General features: G+C 47.8%; 1 protein-coding gene across 1 annotated transcript in view; it reads right to left on the bottom strand.

The window, feature by feature from the left end:
- Nucleotides 1-532: 532 nt before the first annotated feature.
- Nucleotides 533-18534, bottom strand: part of LOC134359623 (solute carrier family 53 member 1-like) — an 88543-nt gene continuing 70541 nt past the window's right edge. Inside the window, exons 13-15 of the mRNA XM_063073123.1 lie at nt 16822-16958; nt 13724-13963; nt 533-2101 (exon numbers count right to left, since the gene is read on the bottom strand). Of these exons, the coding sequence (XP_062929193.1) occupies nt 2056-2101; nt 13724-13963; nt 16822-16958 (423 nt within the window). The 3' untranslated portion in view covers nt 533-2055. The remainder of the gene's footprint in view (nt 2102-13723; nt 13964-16821; nt 16959-18534) is intronic.

Below are 18534 nucleotides of genomic sequence, written 5' to 3'. Positions count from 1 at the left end.
CCATGGACACAAGGCCTTCAGCCCACTGTCCATGCCAGACATTATGTATCTACCTGAACTGATCCATTCTTTTCAGCTCTTGGCCCTTGGGCTTCCAAGCCAGTGTTTCAGGTACTTGCTTATTGTGACGGTATCTGCTTCCACAACACCCACCCAACCAATGCATTCCAACTAACCTATGTGAAAAATATTCTTCCTCAAATCCGCCACCACCACCTCCTTCCCCTTGCCTTAGAGCTCAGCGTTTCTATTATGGCAGCCATTTTGTACAGCTCCCTCCATAGGATGAATTGCTTAATAAGATCGCACATGCCCAATTGCCCTTATTTGTGTCATCATCAGATCTTGCCTGCATGTGGACCTCGGTGAGCTGAATGGGTCTAACAAGTGCTGGTGTAAGCTGACCTCTTCAGCAAAATCCCCTACACGGTCATGAGGTAGCAGTGCTATCGTGTACTTCCTGCACAGAATAATCACTACTACACACTCATCATTTTTATTTTTAAAGAATTTAATATTACCCTTAGCAATCCATAAGAGAAAACGAGGCACAATATGTACAAGAAACAAAAACTGGAGAGTTGTTTAATCTATTACAAAATAGAGCTCACTGGAAGGTTATGTACACGATTAAACTTCAAAAATATTTTGAATATATACACGCAAATTATTTACATATTCCACTGCCTCCTAGCATTTTGCCTTCATCTGTGTTGGTGGGCATGGATTCCTCCTCAAACTGGGCAGCACTGCGGCCACGTTCCATTGATTCTCATCGTGTACTTTCCCTCTCATGGTTTTGTCTCTGAAGAATGCGGACAATCTCAATGTGCACTGCCCCCAGGGGCCACCTTGCAGAAGCTAAAAGTTACTGGTCCATCCCATGTCTCCCTTTAGCTTGGGATGGATGCATAGCTCACAAATTAGAGTGGATTGCTCTGGCTTAACAAACTGCCTATTACAAATACATTAAAGTAACTGATTCTATGTAACATCACAGTACCCAGACACTTACCTATTGAATTAAAACATAAATGAGGAGTTATTTTGTTACTGCCCACACACAGCTAACACATATTTTTTTTAAAAAAGCTCCTCTTTAGTCAAGATGTTGGACTGTAAAACAATGAGACCAAGACCACACCACATTTTACAGCATTGATCTCAAACTGGAACTTGAACCAGTTTTTCCCTGCGTTTGAGACTCCAGACTAGAGCAGAATCTGTTAATTCAAACATCCAAGTAAACAATTGTAAATGTTCCAGGTCAGTTATTTTCCTTCTGCGTGTGTTAGATTCTCTCTTCCTGCAAAAGCTATAGCAATCCAAGTTTAAACTGTCCATCTGCTTTCAATGTGTCTGTGTCTGTGTGTGTGTGTGTGTGTGTGTGTGTGTATATATACACACACATTGACTATTTCTGGCTGCAATTTTTTTTAGCATTCTGCTATCTAAATTAAGATTAGAGTTTGTTATGAAATCTGATTAGCTCTTTAGGTTTTGGACCCTTTCTTCCATTTGACATTGATTATCCAGAGAAGCGGCTTGCGAAAACCACAACTGATGTCGCACGGATGTAGATAGGTGAGGATACACAACCACAATTCCACATGCAGGATCCTGATATTATCTGTGCCATCGAAAGAGGGGAATAAAATGGGATGGGTGGGAAATGGAGAGGAAAATCTGTAATACTGAGTAGAGGACAGTTCTTCGCCAGGAGAGGAAGATGGCTGCTGAGTTAGCCAGACAGGAGTCAGAAGATTGGAACATGAGAAGGTCTCTGAAGTGAGAGTCTTGGAGCAGAACTTTGTCAAGGAGACCAACAGAATAAAAATGCTCTCTACCAGTAGAGTATTTTTTTTTTAAAAAGGGCTACTACTTTTTTAATATAGTATTTTGCTTTACAAAAGTGTGAAATTTCTTTGTCTGTGGCTTCGGCCTGTTTTTACTTCAATGAACAGTTCAGTTCACCCAGACGAGTGTATGGAGCATTCAGGACAGCCCCATGCCTTTGCTCAGCGGTTCAAGGGAACTTCGTTCGTCCGTGTCACATCACTCCGTTTCCTCAATGTGTACTTTCGTTTCCCAGCTTTTGACTCTGAAGAACAGACACACAACAGTTAGTGGAAGGGAATGCACTTGTTCTGAGCAAAATCCTGCATTTCTCGCATTTCTAGGGGGTAAGTAATGCATGAACATTGAATTTCTCATGAGCACAGTGACTGTTTTGTGACATATCTGGGCTGTAGTTTTGTGCACAGTGGCTCTTGGACAGGGATAATATGAATGGACATTACACCGTGAGAGTTGCACCCTTGTCCCTCGAACAGTCAGGCATGCAGATTCTCTCCACGCTGTGGAAAATAGTGTAACCCTTCCAGAATGTTAATGCCACAGCCGCCTTGGCTACTGGTCAAAATCCTGGATCTCAAACAAGCGAAGACCTGGAGATGCTGGAAATCCAAGCAATCACACACAAAATGCTGGAGGAACTCAGCAGGACAGGCAGCATCTATAGAAAATGGAAAAGAGTAAACAGTTGGTGTTTCGAGCAGAGACCCTTCATCAGGACTAGAGAAAAAAGATGAGTCAGAGTAAGAAGGTGGGGGGAGGGGGAGGGGGACGGGGAGGGAAAAAATACAAGGTGGCAGGTGATAGGAGGAGGTGTGAAGTAAAGAGCTGGGAAGTTGATTGGTGAAAGAGATAAAGGGCTGGAGAAGGGGGTATCTGATAGGAGAGGACAGAAGGCCAAGGAAGAAAGGGAAGTGGGAGGCAAGGAGATAAGGTGAGAGAGGGAAATGGGAAGAGGAATGGTGAGGAGGAGAGAGGGCCACTGCAGGAAGTTCAAAAAATCACTATACATGCCAACGGGTTGGAGGGTACCCAAACGGAATATAAGGTGTTTCTCCTCCAACCTGAGCATGGCCTCATTGCGGCAGTAGAGAATACCATGGGCTGACATGTCAGAATGGAAAGTAAATTTAAAACGAGTGGCCACTGGGTACCTACACAGAAAAAGCAGGATCTCCCGGTGGCCATCCATTTCAATTCCACTTCCCATTCCCACTCTGACATGTCAGTCCATGGCTTCCTCTACTGTTGTGATGAGGCCACACTTAGGTTGGAGGAGCAAAACCTTATATTTTGTGTGTGTTGCTTCAAAATCCTGGATCTCCTCCCTAAGAGCATTGGTGGAGTGGATTCACTGCACTCACTGCCTGTTCATGAAGACGGTTCATCACCAGCTTCTCAAATATGACCTGGGAAACACAATTTTCAAAAATGCCTGCAACATCCACATGAATAATAAATATCACCTGAGTGAAATCTGGAAGGAATTCAGTGAAATGCACTGATCTAATTGGCTCTCATCAAAATTTTATTGCAGATCGTGGAAATTGAAGAACAAACTAATAAAGAAATAACAAATCTAGAGCTCTTATACTCGTGGTGTGGTCCTGTAAATTTTATCTTGTTTCTTCTGTTTTAGTGGCAGGCCCACAAGGCAATGCCTGCCACCGAATACTTGACAACATTCTTGCGGGGATGACAATCAGAAGTATCACTCGGGGCCACAGGGAATGGTGAATTCTGACTCTGTTCCAATGTTGTCACCCAACATCCTAAGGCTTTCTCGTAACTGCACCAGGAAACCTGGATGCCCAGTGTGTACTGGAACATGTTCAGTAGGACAACCCACTTTAATAGACAGTAACAGCTTTGTGTAGGATGTGGGGAGGGGCAAGTTTTAGATCTTTAATTTTCAAATCTGTAAGATGTAGGAGCAAAAATACGCTATTTGGCCCATCAGGTCTTCCCTGCCATTTGATTATGGCTGATTTATTTTCCCTCCCAACCTAATTCTCAAGCCTATAACCTTTGACAACCTTACTAATGAAATACCCGTCAACCCCTGCTTTAAACATACCCAATGAATTGGTCTCCACAGCCATCAATGGCAATGAATTCCATAGATTCAGCACCCTCTGGCTAAAGAAATTCCTCCTCATCTCTGTTGTAAAGCGATGCCCTTCTAGTCTGAGGCTGTGCCCTCTGGTCCTAGACTCTTCCACTATTGGAAATATCCTCTATACATCCACTCTATCTTGGCCTTTCAGTATTAGGTGGGTTTTAATGAGATCTCCCCTCACTCTTTCTAAACTCCAGCCAAGCACAGACCCAAAGACATCAAATGTTCCTCATATGTTAACCCTTTCATTTCTGGGATCATTCTCGTAAACCTCCTCTTAACCCTACCTAATGCCATCACATCCTTCCTTAGATGTAGGGTCCAAAATTGCACACATAACTCTAAATGCGATCTGCCCATGTTGAATAAAGTCTCAGAATTACATCCTTGCTTTTATATTCTAGTCCATTTGAGTCCACAAATATAGTTAATTGCCTTCTATTCTTTTCATAACTTCAAACTCAATCTATACATTTTGGTTTGTATGGTTAATTTTCAAGTATTTTGAACACTTGCAAATGCCAGTAATGTTGACAGAGTTTATGTTCTGAAGGCTTGTTTAACCTAGGATCGTCTCTTAAGCACGTGGCGAAGTTGCATTGGACCAACATCAAGGGTCAGGTGGTGAATCAGAGTTCTTGTCCATCATCATTGTCTTCGTTTTTTGTCATCCCTGATGGAACCTCATCCATATGTTGGCTGTTGAGATAGTTTGCTGTTACAGAGGTGGGCCAAGTGGCTTTATGCGTTGGACCAAAATCAGCCCGGAGGTCATATGTTCTGCACCACGGACCTTTTAGAGAGGGAAGCCAAGGCTGGCAGAGCCCATGAGGGCAGCACAGATGCCACTTTACAGCTGTCACAAAGGACAGTGGTGCCAACTACTGACGACATTTGGATCCCACAGCTCAGGTCTGGAAACACCTGGATAATCTTCCCCACAACACTACGCTGAGTTTGCTCCTTTTGAAGATGATAAACTAATCCAGGAAGAAACCATTTGTAAGAAGCAGTTAGAGGGGACAACGGAAAGAATATGGATGACAACTGGATGAGCATAATAGCTCAAAAGCACGTGGGATTCTGCAGATGCTGGAAATCTTGAGCAACACACAAAATGTTGGAGGAAATCAGCAGGTCAGGCAGCATCTATGGAAGGGAATAAACAGTCAACATTTAAGAGGCTTGGCCCAAGATGTCAACTGTTTATTCCCCTTCAATGATGCTACCTGACCTGTTGAGTTCCTCCAGCATTTTGTGGGAGTGAAAGCTCTTCTGCTCTTCCCAACTGGTCATGGACTAGTTTTGTAGTCTTTCTTCTCGGCTCCCACCCCTTTCCCCTTATCTTCAAATCTTTTTAGCTTTGACATTTTGTAGGTTCTAATGTAAGTCATTGACCCAAAATATTAATTTCCTCGCTGTCGGACAGCTTCTGTTGAAGGAGAAATGGCTAACATTTTGGGTCAAAAACCTAACATTAGAACAGGAAAAGGTGAGTAAGCAAGTTGAGTTTATGTTGCTGGGAGAAGGATGCGAGAGGGCAAGTGAATATCAAGGCCTGTGTGAGACCAACATTGTTGACAACTGAGATCTATGGTTAATAGATCAACGGTAGTTCAAGAGAAGGCAGTGAAGCACCTTCAATTACTCCAAAAGACTGAGGTTTGGTAAAATACTGAAAGGCTTTTATTCGCTGTACAATACGACCTCCACAGTGAGTGTCTGCTCCCAGACTGAGGGGGAGGGGCAAGGCGAACACCTTTATACAGGACTCTGTGGGAGGAGCCACAGGGGCAGTCAGCAGAGGGGTGTGTACGTGGGATTCTGCAGATGCTGGAAATCTTGAGCATCCCACAAAATGCTGGAGGAACTCAACAGGTCAGGTAGCATCATTGAAGGGGAATAAACAGTTGACATCTTGGGCCAAGCCTCTTAAATGTTGACTGTTTATTCCTTCCATAGATGCTGCCTGACCTGCTGATTTCCTCCAACATTTTGTGTGTTGCTCAAGATTTCCAGCATCTGCAGAATCCCACGTGCTTTTGAACCGAGTTACAACATATACACATGGTTTACCACATTCACCCCTCCTTTTTTTAAAAAGAGTCCCGCGGGGTGAAGTGACTGACAATATTTACAAGAAGTATATTTACAGGTTAAGTCTATCAGGCGGTCGAGTCCGTCGCTGTGATCTATGTAGCACCGGCGATGGCGGTTGTGCTGGTTCCGGCCTGACTTCAGGTGCCATCACGTTGGGCGTCGGTAATCCCTCGTGTGTGTGCGTCGTTCCCGGTATGGGAGTGTCGTGTGGTGTCTGTATAGGGTTTGGGGTGCACAGTGTCTCGTAGGTACATACATTGGTGGGTACAGGGTCAATAGTCACCACGGAGTGTTCAGGATAGGGGCCTGGAACTCCTGCGGGCGTCAGGTCGTGGATGGAGACCGTGTCCTCCCGCCCATCAGGTAAAACCACGTAGGCATACTAGGGGTTTGCATGAAGTAAGTGAACCCTCTCGACTATCGGGGAGTATTTATTGCTCCTCGCATGTTTCCGAAGCAGCACTGGCCCCGGGGACGTCAGCCAAGTTGGTAGGGTGGTCCCAGTGGTTGACTTTCTGGGAAAAGAAAAGAGTCGCTCATGAGGGGTGGCATTGGTGGCTGTGCATAACAGGGAGCGGATGGAGTGGAGTGCCTCGGGAAGGACCTCCTGCCAGCGGGAGACCAGCAGTCCCTTTGACCTGAGGGCTAAGAGTGTGGCTTTCCACACCGTGCCATTCTCCTTCTCTACCTGTCCATTCCCCCGGGGATTATAGCTCGTGGTCCTACTGGTTGCAATTCCCCTAGCTAGTAGATATTGGCGCAGCTCGTCACTCATAAACGAGGACCCTCTGTCACTGTGGATATAGCATGGGTATCTGAACAGAGTGAAGAGCTTGCGCAGGGCTTTTATAACTGACGTGGTAGTGGTGTCGGGGCAGGGGATGGCGAAGGGGAACCGTGAGTACTCGTCAGTTAGGTTAAGAAAGTACACAATGCGGTCGGTGGAGGGAAGGGAGCCCTTAAAGTCAACACTCAGTCGCTCAAAGGGGCGGGTGGCCTTGATGAGTGGTGCCTTTTCGGGTTGGTAGAAGTGCAGTTTGCACTCTGCACAGACTTGGCAGTCCCTGGTCATCATCCTGATCTCCTCAAGGGAGTAAGGCAAGTTCCGGGCTTTCACGAAGTGGAAAAGCCGGGTGACTCCCGGGTGGCAAAGGTCTACATGTAGGGAGTATAGCCGGTCGATCTGCTGGCGCATGTTCCCCGGGATAGGGCATCGGAGGGCTCGTTGAGCTTCCCAGGCCTGTACATGATGTCATAGTTGTAGGTGGAGAGTTCGATTCGCCACCTCAGAATTTTATCATTTTTGAATTTGCTCCGCTGCTGATTATTAAACATGAACGCGACTGAGCGCTGGTCAGTTAGCAGCGTGAACCTTTTGCCGGCAAGATAGTGCCTCCAGTGCCTTATAGCTTCCACTATGGCCTGGGCCTCTTTCTCTACCGCAGAGTGCCGAATTTCAGGGCCTTGAAGGGTACGGGAGAAGAACGCCACTGGTCTTCCTGCCTGGTTGAGGGTAGCAGCCAGCGCAAAGTCGGAGGCGTCACTCTCTACTTGGAAGGGAATGGCCTCATCCACCGCACGCATTGCTGCTTTGGCAATGTCCCCTTTTATGCGGTTGAAGGCCGTGTGGGCCTTGGCAGAGAGGGGGAATGTGGTGGACTTGACCAGGGGACGGGCCTTGTCTGCATAGTTAGAGACCCATTGGGCGTAATATGAAAAGAAGCCCAGGCACCTTTTGAGGGCTCTGAGGGTATTGGGAAGAGGGAGTTCCAACAGGGGGCGCATACGGTCAGGGTCAGGGCCAATGACTCCATTCTCCACGACACACCCAAGGATAGCAAGTCGGGTGGTCCCAAATACACACTTGTCCTTGTTATAGGTGAGGTTGAAAGATTTGGCCACTTGGAGAAATTTTTGGAGGTTGTTGTCGTGATCCTGCTGGTCGTGACCGCAGATGGTGATGTTATCCAGATATGGGAACGTGGCCTTTAGTTGGCACTGGTCCACCATCTGGTCCATTGCCCTCTGGAAGACAGATACACCATTCGTGACACCAAAGGGGACATGCAGGAATTGATAAAGCCTGCCGTCCGCCTCGAAGGCAGTGTAAGGACAGTCCTCCCGGTGGATGGGGAGCTGATGGTAAACGGATTTTAGGTCTATGGTCGAGTACACCTTGTACTGTGCTACCTGATTGACCATATCCGCGATGCGGGGTAGAGGGTACGCGTCGAGCTGCGTGAACCTATTGATGGTCTGGCTATAGTCCACGACCATCCTATTCTTCTCCCCGTTCCGAACAACGACCACCTGTGCCCTCCAAGGACTTGTGCTTGTCTCAATGGCCCCCTCCCTGAGCAGCCGCTGCACCTCCGACTTAATGAAAGCTCTGTCCCCGGCGCTGTACCTCCTGCTTTTAGTTGCCATGGGTTTACAGTCGGGGGTCAGGTTGGCGAACAGCGGTGGGGGAGGGATCCTGAGGGTGGAGAGGCCGCAAGTGGTGTCGGTAGTGTGGCAGTTGGCATGATGTTGGGTGGGATGCGCGGGTCGGTGTGTGTGTGTGGTCAGTAGCAGGGTACGTGACATATCTCTACAAAACAGGGGATTTATGACAGTAATTGGTGGGAGGGGCCCATCATACTTCATTGTCATGCTTTTCAGGTGGCTCTGGAAGTCCAACCCCAACAGCACAGGGGCACACAGTTGAGGCAAGACCAGTAACTTAAAGTCCCGATATTCTGTGCCCTGCACCACTAGCGTCGCTGTACAACCCCCCCGGATGTCTGTTGTATGCGACCCGGAGGCCATGGTGACCCTCTGACTTACCGGCCGTATCATGAGTCCACAATGCTGCACCGTGGCCGGGTGGATAAAACTCTTCATGCTGCCTGTGTCAAACAGGCAGCTTGTCCTGTGCCCCTCCACCAGGATGTCCATCATTGACCTTGCGAGCTGATGGGGAGCGCTTTGGTCGAGGGTCACGGAAGCCAGGGTGGGGTCGCTGTCTTGGTCCGGCGCGGTGGGGTGGCCCGTGAGCACCCGTTGGTCGTAGGCGGTGGGAGGTGGCGCTGACCAAGATGGCCGCCCCCATGTGTCGCATGTGGTGGCGGCGTGCAGGGAAGATGGCGGCAGGGAAGATGGCGACCCCCACGTCTTGCACGTGGTGCTGCTCGATCCCGCTCGCGGTTTTGACTTACAGACCTTGGCGAAGTGGCCCTTCTTTCCGCAGCTGGAACAGGTAGCTTGTCGGGCCGCGCAGCGTTTCCGGGGGTGCTTCTCCAGTCCGCAGAAGTAGCACTTCGCGGACTCACGACTGGCTGCAGCCGAGGTCGATTCGCCGGCGGGTTGCGGGGTCTGCGGCACTCACGAGGCCATCGGGGGATCACGTGCCTGGAGAGCCTCGGAGTTATGCAGAGCAGCCTCCAACGTATCAGCCAGCTTGATCGCCGAACTTAGGGTAAGATCGGCTTTTTCCAGCAGCCGCTGGCGCATGTACACTGACCTGGTCCCCGTAACGAAGGCATCTCTCACTAGGAGTTCTGCATGCTGCGCCGCCGTCAGCTCCTGGCAATTGCAGGCCCGCATGAGTGTCTGTAGGGCCCGGACAAACTCAGCACTCGATTCCCCGGACCGTTGTTGCCGTGTCGCTAAGCGATGCCGAGCATAGACGCTGTTTATCGGCCGCAGGTATTGTCTTGAGTGCGTTCATCGCACCGTCATAGTTCGGCTGGTCTCTGATCAGCGAATAAACCCGTGGACTGACCCTGGAGAGTAGAACTCCGCGCTTCGCTACGGGGTCGGTCGCTTTAATCTCCTCTAGATACGCTTCGAAGCAGACCAGCCAGAGTTCAAAAGCGTTTCCAGCGTCAGGCATTTGTGGATCGAGGTCTAATTTGTCTGGTCTCAGGGTCTGTTCCATGTTTTAAAATGTACAGCGAATAAAATTGAAGCACCTTCAATTACTCCAAAAGACTGAGGTTTGGTAAAATACTGAAAGGCTTTTATTCGCTGTACAATACGACCTCCACAGTGAGTGTCTGCCCCCTGGACCCCGGACTGAGGGGGAGGGGCAAGGCGAACACCTTTATACAGGACTCTGTGGGAGGAGCCACAGGGGCAGTCAGCAGAGGTGTGTGTCCAGACAGGTAACCGAGTTACAACATATATACACATGGTTTACCACAGGCACACACACACAGGAAAGACTTTTTTTTGGGAAAAAAAAGCATTCTGAAATGCAGGTCAAAATTGTGGCTGAGATGTGAAATTGGAAAGAGAATGCCAAGATTGTCCAGGACATCAGGGTATGCCCAAAGAGAGAGAGATAAATATTCCAGATAGCCATCCTTGGAGCAGAATTGGCCAACTCTGATGCAAGCCAAAGAAACAAATTAGCTGAAATCGGTGTAGAGTTCTGAAGGCTGCAATTTGGCCCAGATGGAAGATGGATATTGGGTCTTGTTGGAACAGTGTAGAGGACCACAGGCATTTGGGTCAAATTCAGAATTCTCTAATACAGAGGTGACCTCATTATAATCAGGGATACAGTGCACTGGAACGGAAATGGTGCATTGAATTGCTCTTCACTGCAAGGAATGTTTTGAACCTCTCGGTGATGAGCAAAAGAGAAAGTGTTGTAAGTCCTGTGATTGATCGGCGAGGTGCCATACGAAGGAGAGTGCTTGATGGAGATGGAACAGTGAACACTGGGGTTACGAAGGGAAAAAAACACTTGGAATATTAGGAGAGGAGGGAAGGAGGAAGATCAGAGATTGACCCGATGAAGTTGAGAGGAGGATGAGAATCTGCGAAGGTGAGAGGCTGGCAAAACTGAGTTTTTCAATGTGATGATGGCAGTCAGTGTTGAATAGATCTGGAAGGGGTAAGGGGCCAGATAAAAAGTTCTGGGGTGGGGGGATGTCATGAATTCTGACAGTAGGAGAGAGGGGCCACAGATAGGAGTGGGCAGGGAGCGGGTGGGGGGGTGGCAAGACCTCACCAAAGAAGTGGGTGCAGGAGGCAGGGGAACGGCTCAATGTCACAACTGGCTTGGATTTCATTCGGGGGTGGGGGTGCTGCTGAGAACCAGTGATGCAGGTCGGAGAGCGTGAGATCGGAAGGGAAGGTGGAAGGGGGCAGAGCTGGCAATGTGGGTGACGTGAGCTCAGGGGAAAGTGAGGGAAGATCTGGACTGGAGAAGTGTTGAAATCATTGAGCTGAAGGAAGGAAATATTCTGTTGCAATAATGTGTGATCTATGGGATAAAGGGGGAACTGCCCAGTACAGCTGTGAGTCAGTGTAATCACAGAGATGGGTGAGCCAATATGTGGCGTTAATAATAGATCTCGGTGTGCTGAGATCAGAAGCCTTAACTCCTTCTCTCCCCATAGGCGCTGCCTGATCTGGAGAGCATTTCCAGCATTTCCCACTTCTATTTCAGATTCTAGCATCAGCAGTTTTTCTTTTTCATGTCTTGGTTGTTCTGCTCATGGACAAATTTGGGTACAGAGTAATTGGTGCACGACTGCAATGTGAGGGGGTGCTGTTCATCATGCTCTCCTTGTCCAATGTCCTTACACCAGTCTTTGCAGAAGGCTTTACTGGACAGTGATTTGGATCAGGGACTTGAGCTGATTTTCCCATGTTTCATTAACCAGAGGAATTTGAAGCCCTGTCTCATAAGAAGCAAACAGGGTGGCATTTAAAAATGTGCGGACCACCCTGTCCTAAAAAACCAAGTGACAGAACACAAACATTTAAAATGGAATATTCCTCTCGCAGCATTTCAAAATTGCTTCTGTAACTTTAAATACGATAACTATTTCAGTGCTGCCTGAGAGTGTGGGGAGTCCGACCATCTGAGAGACGGTCAGAGATGAGGATTCTTTTTTGCCAGAGGGAGGTGAATCTGTGCAATGCATTGCCACAGACGTCTGTGGAGGCCAAGTCATTGGGTATATTCAAATCAGAGTTTGATAATGAGTTAATAAGGGAGTCAAAGTTTATGAGGAGAAGTCAGGAGAGTGGAGTTGAGAAGGAAAATGAATCAGTCGTGATCAAATGGCAGTGCAGACTCAATAGACTGAATGGGGAATGGCCTAATTCTGCTTCTATGTCTTATGATCATTGGCAAAGAAGGCCTTATCTAATTAACATAACTTACTTCCCCATGCATAATAATCAAGACCAAATGGTTCCCCAGGCTTGTGTTGCCAGAAGTCTCATATTGAAACATTCCTTGCACAGCTTAACTTCCTGTCTCCCCTGGCGTTGCCTCTGCCACCACTTGACATCCTGGGTGAGGTCATAGACAATAAAAATAGAGGTCAACAGTGAGACTGAGATTGGTGGGGGGGGGGTGGAGGGGACTTGATCTCCGGGAAATTCTCTCCTGGCTTTGGTGATTGAAGGTGATCCCGGATGAAGCTGTGAACAGGACCTAACAGAGACAATCCAGCCCTTCTCAGTGGATCTGGTCTTCTGCCAGAATTAGTTTTGCTGTGTCTATTTTTCTTTCTGACTTCCAGATGCGACTATTCCAACATGCATTTTCTGGCAAGGCTCCTCCTTTATAAACAGCGTTTATTGCAGAATCCTACTGCATCCTCTTCACCCCTGTCCCTATATTTAGTCTAAGTTGGCTTTATAGGGAGTAATGTCTTGATTTAAATCTCCTCACAGTGGCTTCCAAACCTTGCTTGCTCGCTCTCCCTTTTCGACCCGTTCCTCCCAGTTATTACCCCAAGCCATCAGACTCCTGAGCCAGTGTGAGCAACTTCACTCGTCCCAACTCTGAACTGTCTCCACAACCTACGCACTCACTTTCACGTCCTCAGTATTACTTAGTTGTTTGTTTGTTTTTGCAGAGTTTGCTGCCTTTTGCACTTCAGTTGTTTGTCAGTTTTTGTGTGTAATTTTTCACTGATTCTTTCGTATTTCCATGTGAATGCCTGCAAGAAAGTAAATTTCAAGGTAGTACGTGCTGACACATATACAATTTGATAATAAATTTACTTTGAGATGACTGCACTCCTCCCGTGCTGGTCATGTCCGGCGCTCTGTTACCGCCGGCCGTGCTGTAACCTTCTGGATCTCTACCTCAGCGACTTCCTTCTCAGCCTCCACTGTCTCCCTTCCCTCAGCTTCCCATCATCAGCAAGTCCGGCTTTCGAGGCCTGGAGCGCAGGGTGCTCGATCGTCCACATCGGCGATTCCTGGGTCACTCGATACCAAGGACTGATCGAAAGTCCGGATTGAAGCCCGACGGTCAGTCGAGAGTCCAGAAGTCCCGGCCCGATGGTCAGAACCCCAGTTCTGCGAGTCCATGAGTCGGCTGGAGACTGGAGGCCAAAGAAGCCAGGCTATCCTGGGGTTAGAGAACTGTGTATATGGGTGGGTCGGCTTGTTTAACTTCTGTTCTGTAACTTGTTATACTCTGCCGAGCACACTAAATTTGCTCCAGAATGTGTGGTGACACCTGTAGGCTGCCCCAGCACATCCTTGGGTGTGTTGGCTTTTAGCACAAATGATGTATTTCACTGAGATGTACCTGTGAAAATTAAATCTGACTCTGAAGTCTACTTTTGCGGGGTGGGTGGAAGTTTGATTTGCTTACACTCTGCACACTAAGGATCAGTCTGTGATCCATACCTTGCAAGTCGCCTTTGTTTCACAACTGACCTGGATCTTTTAAAAGGGAAGTTAGTCTTCCGCTTGCTGCCTTTGACCTTTCCGCGATTTCTGACACCTTCCTGATCGTCCATCAGCAGCAGCAGAGTCGCCTGGTTGTCCCCGGTCAAGGGGATAATGGAAATGTCTCGGACCGCCCGGAACTGGCCGCAGTTGTTCAAATGTTCGTTTTCAAGCCGAAAGAAATTCCAGACGAAGCGTCTGTGGGGGGGAAGTGAATAAATTTAGAAATCGGCAACTGCGTTAAACTTAAGCAAAACCAAATATATGCAAATGAGCTGCAGCGAAGGCGTTCTGGAATAAAAGTTTGTACTTCAAGTTAAAGCGCGAGCTCGATTTCAACATTTAAGCTGAGTTTGGATGGGTACATGAATAGTTGGGGTATGGAGGCTTTGGTCCCAGTGCAGGTCAATGGGAGCAGGCAGTTTACGTGGTTCGGCACGGACGAGATGGGCCAAATGGCCTGTTTTGGCGCTGTACTTCACTATGACTCCGTGACTCTTAAATCTCACTCCCACCTCAACCACTCTGCATGTTATCACTAGCTCTCGATAAAAGTGCGGTTGATCAAAACAGAGATGAATGGAGTACGCTTCACACCTTTGAAACCTTGCTATGTAATAATGGGTCGGATTTATATTAACTAACCGTCAATCTTTTGCTCTGATTCTTTGAAAGATAAACTGTAATAATTGGGAGATGAGGTTGTAGATTTGTCTTATTGTCTGAAGACTGATAGTCAATTTAAAACAGATCTGTAGTGCTCTGTCACAAACCCTTGGAAATATGCACACTGGGCAGAGGGAAGACGGTTTGAAACTCACACCTGACTCTTGCATCATTACAATAAGAGGTTCCTCACCTCCCTTTCCCTTCACTAGCCCAATCCCAATATTATCTCATCAATATTTCTAGGTTGTTCGTGTTTCATAACACACACAAAATGCTGAAGGAACTCAGCAGGTCAGGCAACATCTACGGAGAGGAATATACAGTCAACGATTTAGCTGAGACCCTTCCTCAGGACTGGAAGGGGAAGGGGGACAAGATCAGAATAAGGTGGGGGGAGGGGAAGGAGTACATGATTGCAGGTTGTAGGTGAAGGGGAAGGTAGGTGGGTGGGGAGGGGCGGAAGAGGTAAAGGATAGATTTCTCATTGCTACCATCAAGGAGGAGGTACAAGAGCCTGAAGACACATACTCAACGTTTCAGGAACAGCTTCTTCCCCTCCACCATCTGATTTCCGAAAGAACAATGAACCCATGAACGATACAACACTACCTCAGTATGTTTTCTCATCTCTTTTTTGCACTAATTTAATTTAGTTTTCTTTTTATGTTGTGTACATACATCTATTGATACTTCTGGACACATCTTCAGTGATGTTCCTGGAATCATCGGGTGTTTCGGGTTTTTCAACGTCATACAACCTCCTCCAGGTGACCCAGCCGGGGCTGATCAGACCCCAGCTTGTGTCCAGATGGCTAGCTACTTATGACTCCATGGCTCCCCTCTTTTGAGCCACAGCCATCTTGAGGCCCTCTCTGCCGCATCGGTGGTACTGCGGATGGCTCTCCTCTTCCTGTCTCCCTCGATCCCCAAATTGCTGAAGGCCCTAACTAAAGAACGGGCTACGAATCCCCTATAACCAACCTCCACTGGGAGACACCTCGTTCTCCATCCAGCCTGCTGACAGTTGCTGACCAGTCCTGCGTACTTGGAGAGCTTTACGTAAATTCCTTAATGTAACTTACGGTTTTTATTATTATGTAGTGGAATGTAGTGCTGCCACAAAACACCGAATTTCAGAACATACTGTTTGCCAGTGACACTAAATCTGGTTCTGAGTCTAATACTGAAATTGATGGTCATGCCATCCGGTTGGAGGCTACCTGGATGGAATATGAGGTTTTGTTCCTCCAGACTGAGAGTGCCCTCGAGGTGGCAGTCGAGGAGACCACTCACAGACGTGTTGGAATGGGAATGGGGAGTGAAATTAAAATGGTTGGCCAGCGGGAAATCCTGCCTCTTGCAGATAGAATCTTGCCAACCCTCAGTGCTGGTGACGTTTCCATAGCCTGCTGTGGTTGCCTCCTACGCAGTAAACACTGCGGGTCAGAGGGGCTGTCAAAAGATCCTGAAGGTGCAGTGTGCTTTCTAGACACTGCAGCCATGATGTCTGAGCACGGGAGGGAGAGATGACTGAGGTGTTAATCAAGCAGGCCAGACCGGGCTGACATTTGAGTGTGTTGTTGGAGCTGAACTCAGCCAGTCACACAGAGAATACTTCAGCAAAACCCCTCACATTCCTGACATGCCTCGTAGCCGATGGAAAGGCTTTTGAGAGTGGGGAGCTTGGTCGTCGCCCACAGAATATACAGTCTCTGACTGCCTTCAACCACAGTGTTTGTAGAATTCCTGGTCAGCAGCAAAGCCTGGCGGGTCAGCAATGGAAGGTTCTGCAATGGAAATGCCGTTCGACATTGAGAGGAGGAGGTGAGACTTGCACTTATCGGTAAAGGTCATTGTCTGGTACTAATGTAAAACAATTATTATTTCCAACATCAGCCATACCAGAAGCTCGTCCGGCCTTGCTGTGTGCAAGTTTGGACTGCTATGAGACCTGAGGGGTTGTGACTGCAGCCATTTGGCGGTAAAGCACGAGATTCTGCAAACCCTAGACACCTCGAGCACCACGATCAAAATGCAGGAGGTGCTACAGAGGGAAAACAAGCAGCCAACATTCTGGGCCAAGTTGGGTTTTGGCCCAATATTTTAACTGTTCGTTTCCCTCCAGAGTTGCTGCCTGACCTGCTGAGTTCCTCCAACATTTTGTGAGCATTTGTCAGTGAATATTGCCACAACTCACCTACTAGTTGACGGAAGGGCTTGGACAAAGATTTAGAAAACAGTTAGGCCTGAATGTCAGCGTAGAGTGGTGCCAGGGCACCGATGGCTCTGGGGACTGGGTATACTCCAGGTCAGGATGGAGCAGCTACAACCACCTTTCCTGAGCCGCCAGGTTCCCGTATCCCTGTCTGAACTGTACGGCCTCTTACCTGAAGACCTCCAGTGGAGCCAGGGTGGTCGAGATGATTTCCGCCACCTCGGACTGCTTGGTCTGCGTGAACAGGATGTTCAGGGCCCAAGCAATGCGAAGCACCACGTCCTGAACAATGCCACAGTAGTAGTAAGCCTATGGAGCAGAGGGAGTTTGAGTTAGAATCCATGCCCGGAGAGGATGAGGCTCACCTGGGCTACACTGTGTACTGAGGCTGCACGGAAGCCTTTGGCCTAACTGGCCCTGCTCCACTCAGACCACCGCCAAATTCACCTAATGCTTTCTCCAGCTCTTTAGTATTAAGTGTTTTATTTATTGTAAAATAAACTTTATTCACAATAAATTACACAAATAAACACTTCCATTCTTACACTCACGGTCAATGCCATTAGTATTGTTACACTGCATTCCCTAAAACCGATGGGGCTGTTGCCACTCATGTGCCCCCCCCCCGGGTGGTACACTACCACAGTCAGCCGCCCCCTTGGATGCATCTAAGCTGGCGGTGTGCAATGCCCTCGCTTGAGAGCCACCTGGGCCACTCTCATCTTTTCTGAGGTCGTTCCAGATGGGGCCTGCTGATTCCCAGTAATGCTGTGGGGAAGTCTACTCAAAACGTTAGCTCTATTTGTCATGTGCACATCGAGACGTCAGAGTAGATGGTGAAATACGTCAGTCTGCATCGACGTCCAACACAGTCCGATAGCCGTGCTGGGGGACGGTCCTCAGGTGTCGCCGCGCGTCCAGTTCCAAGGTCGCGCGCCTGCAGCTCACTGACCCTAACCGCATGTCATTTGGAATGTGGGAGGAAACCGTAGCACCCAGAGGAAACCATGTAGTCACAGAGAGGGCATTATAACCTTCCAGACAGTGACAGGAGCTGGAACACAATTGGCGATTGCTGGCGCAGTTAATAGTTTGAGCTAACTGCCGTGCTGCCATAACATGCTTCGGTTGAGTAGGACACGTCACTGAAAAGGAGACAAATTTCCATCTTTGAAATAATTGTTCGCTTAAATTTACTCAATATTATGTAAATTTTCAAGTGTTCCAAGTGTTTTAATCATTTGAAATAAAGTATTTTTCAAAAACTCCCAGCTTTTAATCTTGTATTTTAAGACAAAGGAGTAGAATGATGCCATTCAGCCCATCGAGTCTGCTCCATCATTCCACCATGGCTGACTTATTTTCCCTCTCAACTCTATTCTTCTGTCTTTCCTCCATAACCTTTGACCCCTTACTAATGAAGGAAGCTATTAACCTTGACTTTATATCAAATCACTTTGTGTCCACAGCTGTCTGTGCAATGAATTCCACAGTCTCACTACCTTCTGGCTAAAGAAAATTCCTCCTTATCTCTGCTCTAAAGCGAAGTCCTTCTATTCTGAGTCTGTGCCCTCTGGTCTGAGACTCTCCCACTGTAGGAAACATCCTCTCCATGTCCACTCTGTCTGGGCCTTTCAATATCTGGTAGCTTTCAGTGAGGTCCCCCTTCATACTTCTGAACTCCAGCAACGGACGAGCAAACGCATTCAGTTTTAATGGTGAGATGAAAAGCTTCTGAATACATTTTTCAATATCTGAATGTCAGATAGTCAAAGTTATTCCATAGCTGTGACACAGTAAGGCTGAGGCTGGGACTGCAGTTTAAGCAGCTATCAGAACAGTTGTGTAGATGGGGCTTGTCATTTTCCAAAGCTCTCATTCCTCA

This window comes from Mobula hypostoma, chromosome 21, assembly GCF_963921235.1.
Source record: "Mobula hypostoma chromosome 21, sMobHyp1.1, whole genome shotgun sequence".
NCBI lineage: Eukaryota > Metazoa > Chordata > Chondrichthyes > Myliobatiformes > Myliobatidae > Mobula > Mobula hypostoma.
Note: the sequence above shows the minus strand (reverse complement) of the source record. Positions and strands in the feature narration are given on the sequence as shown.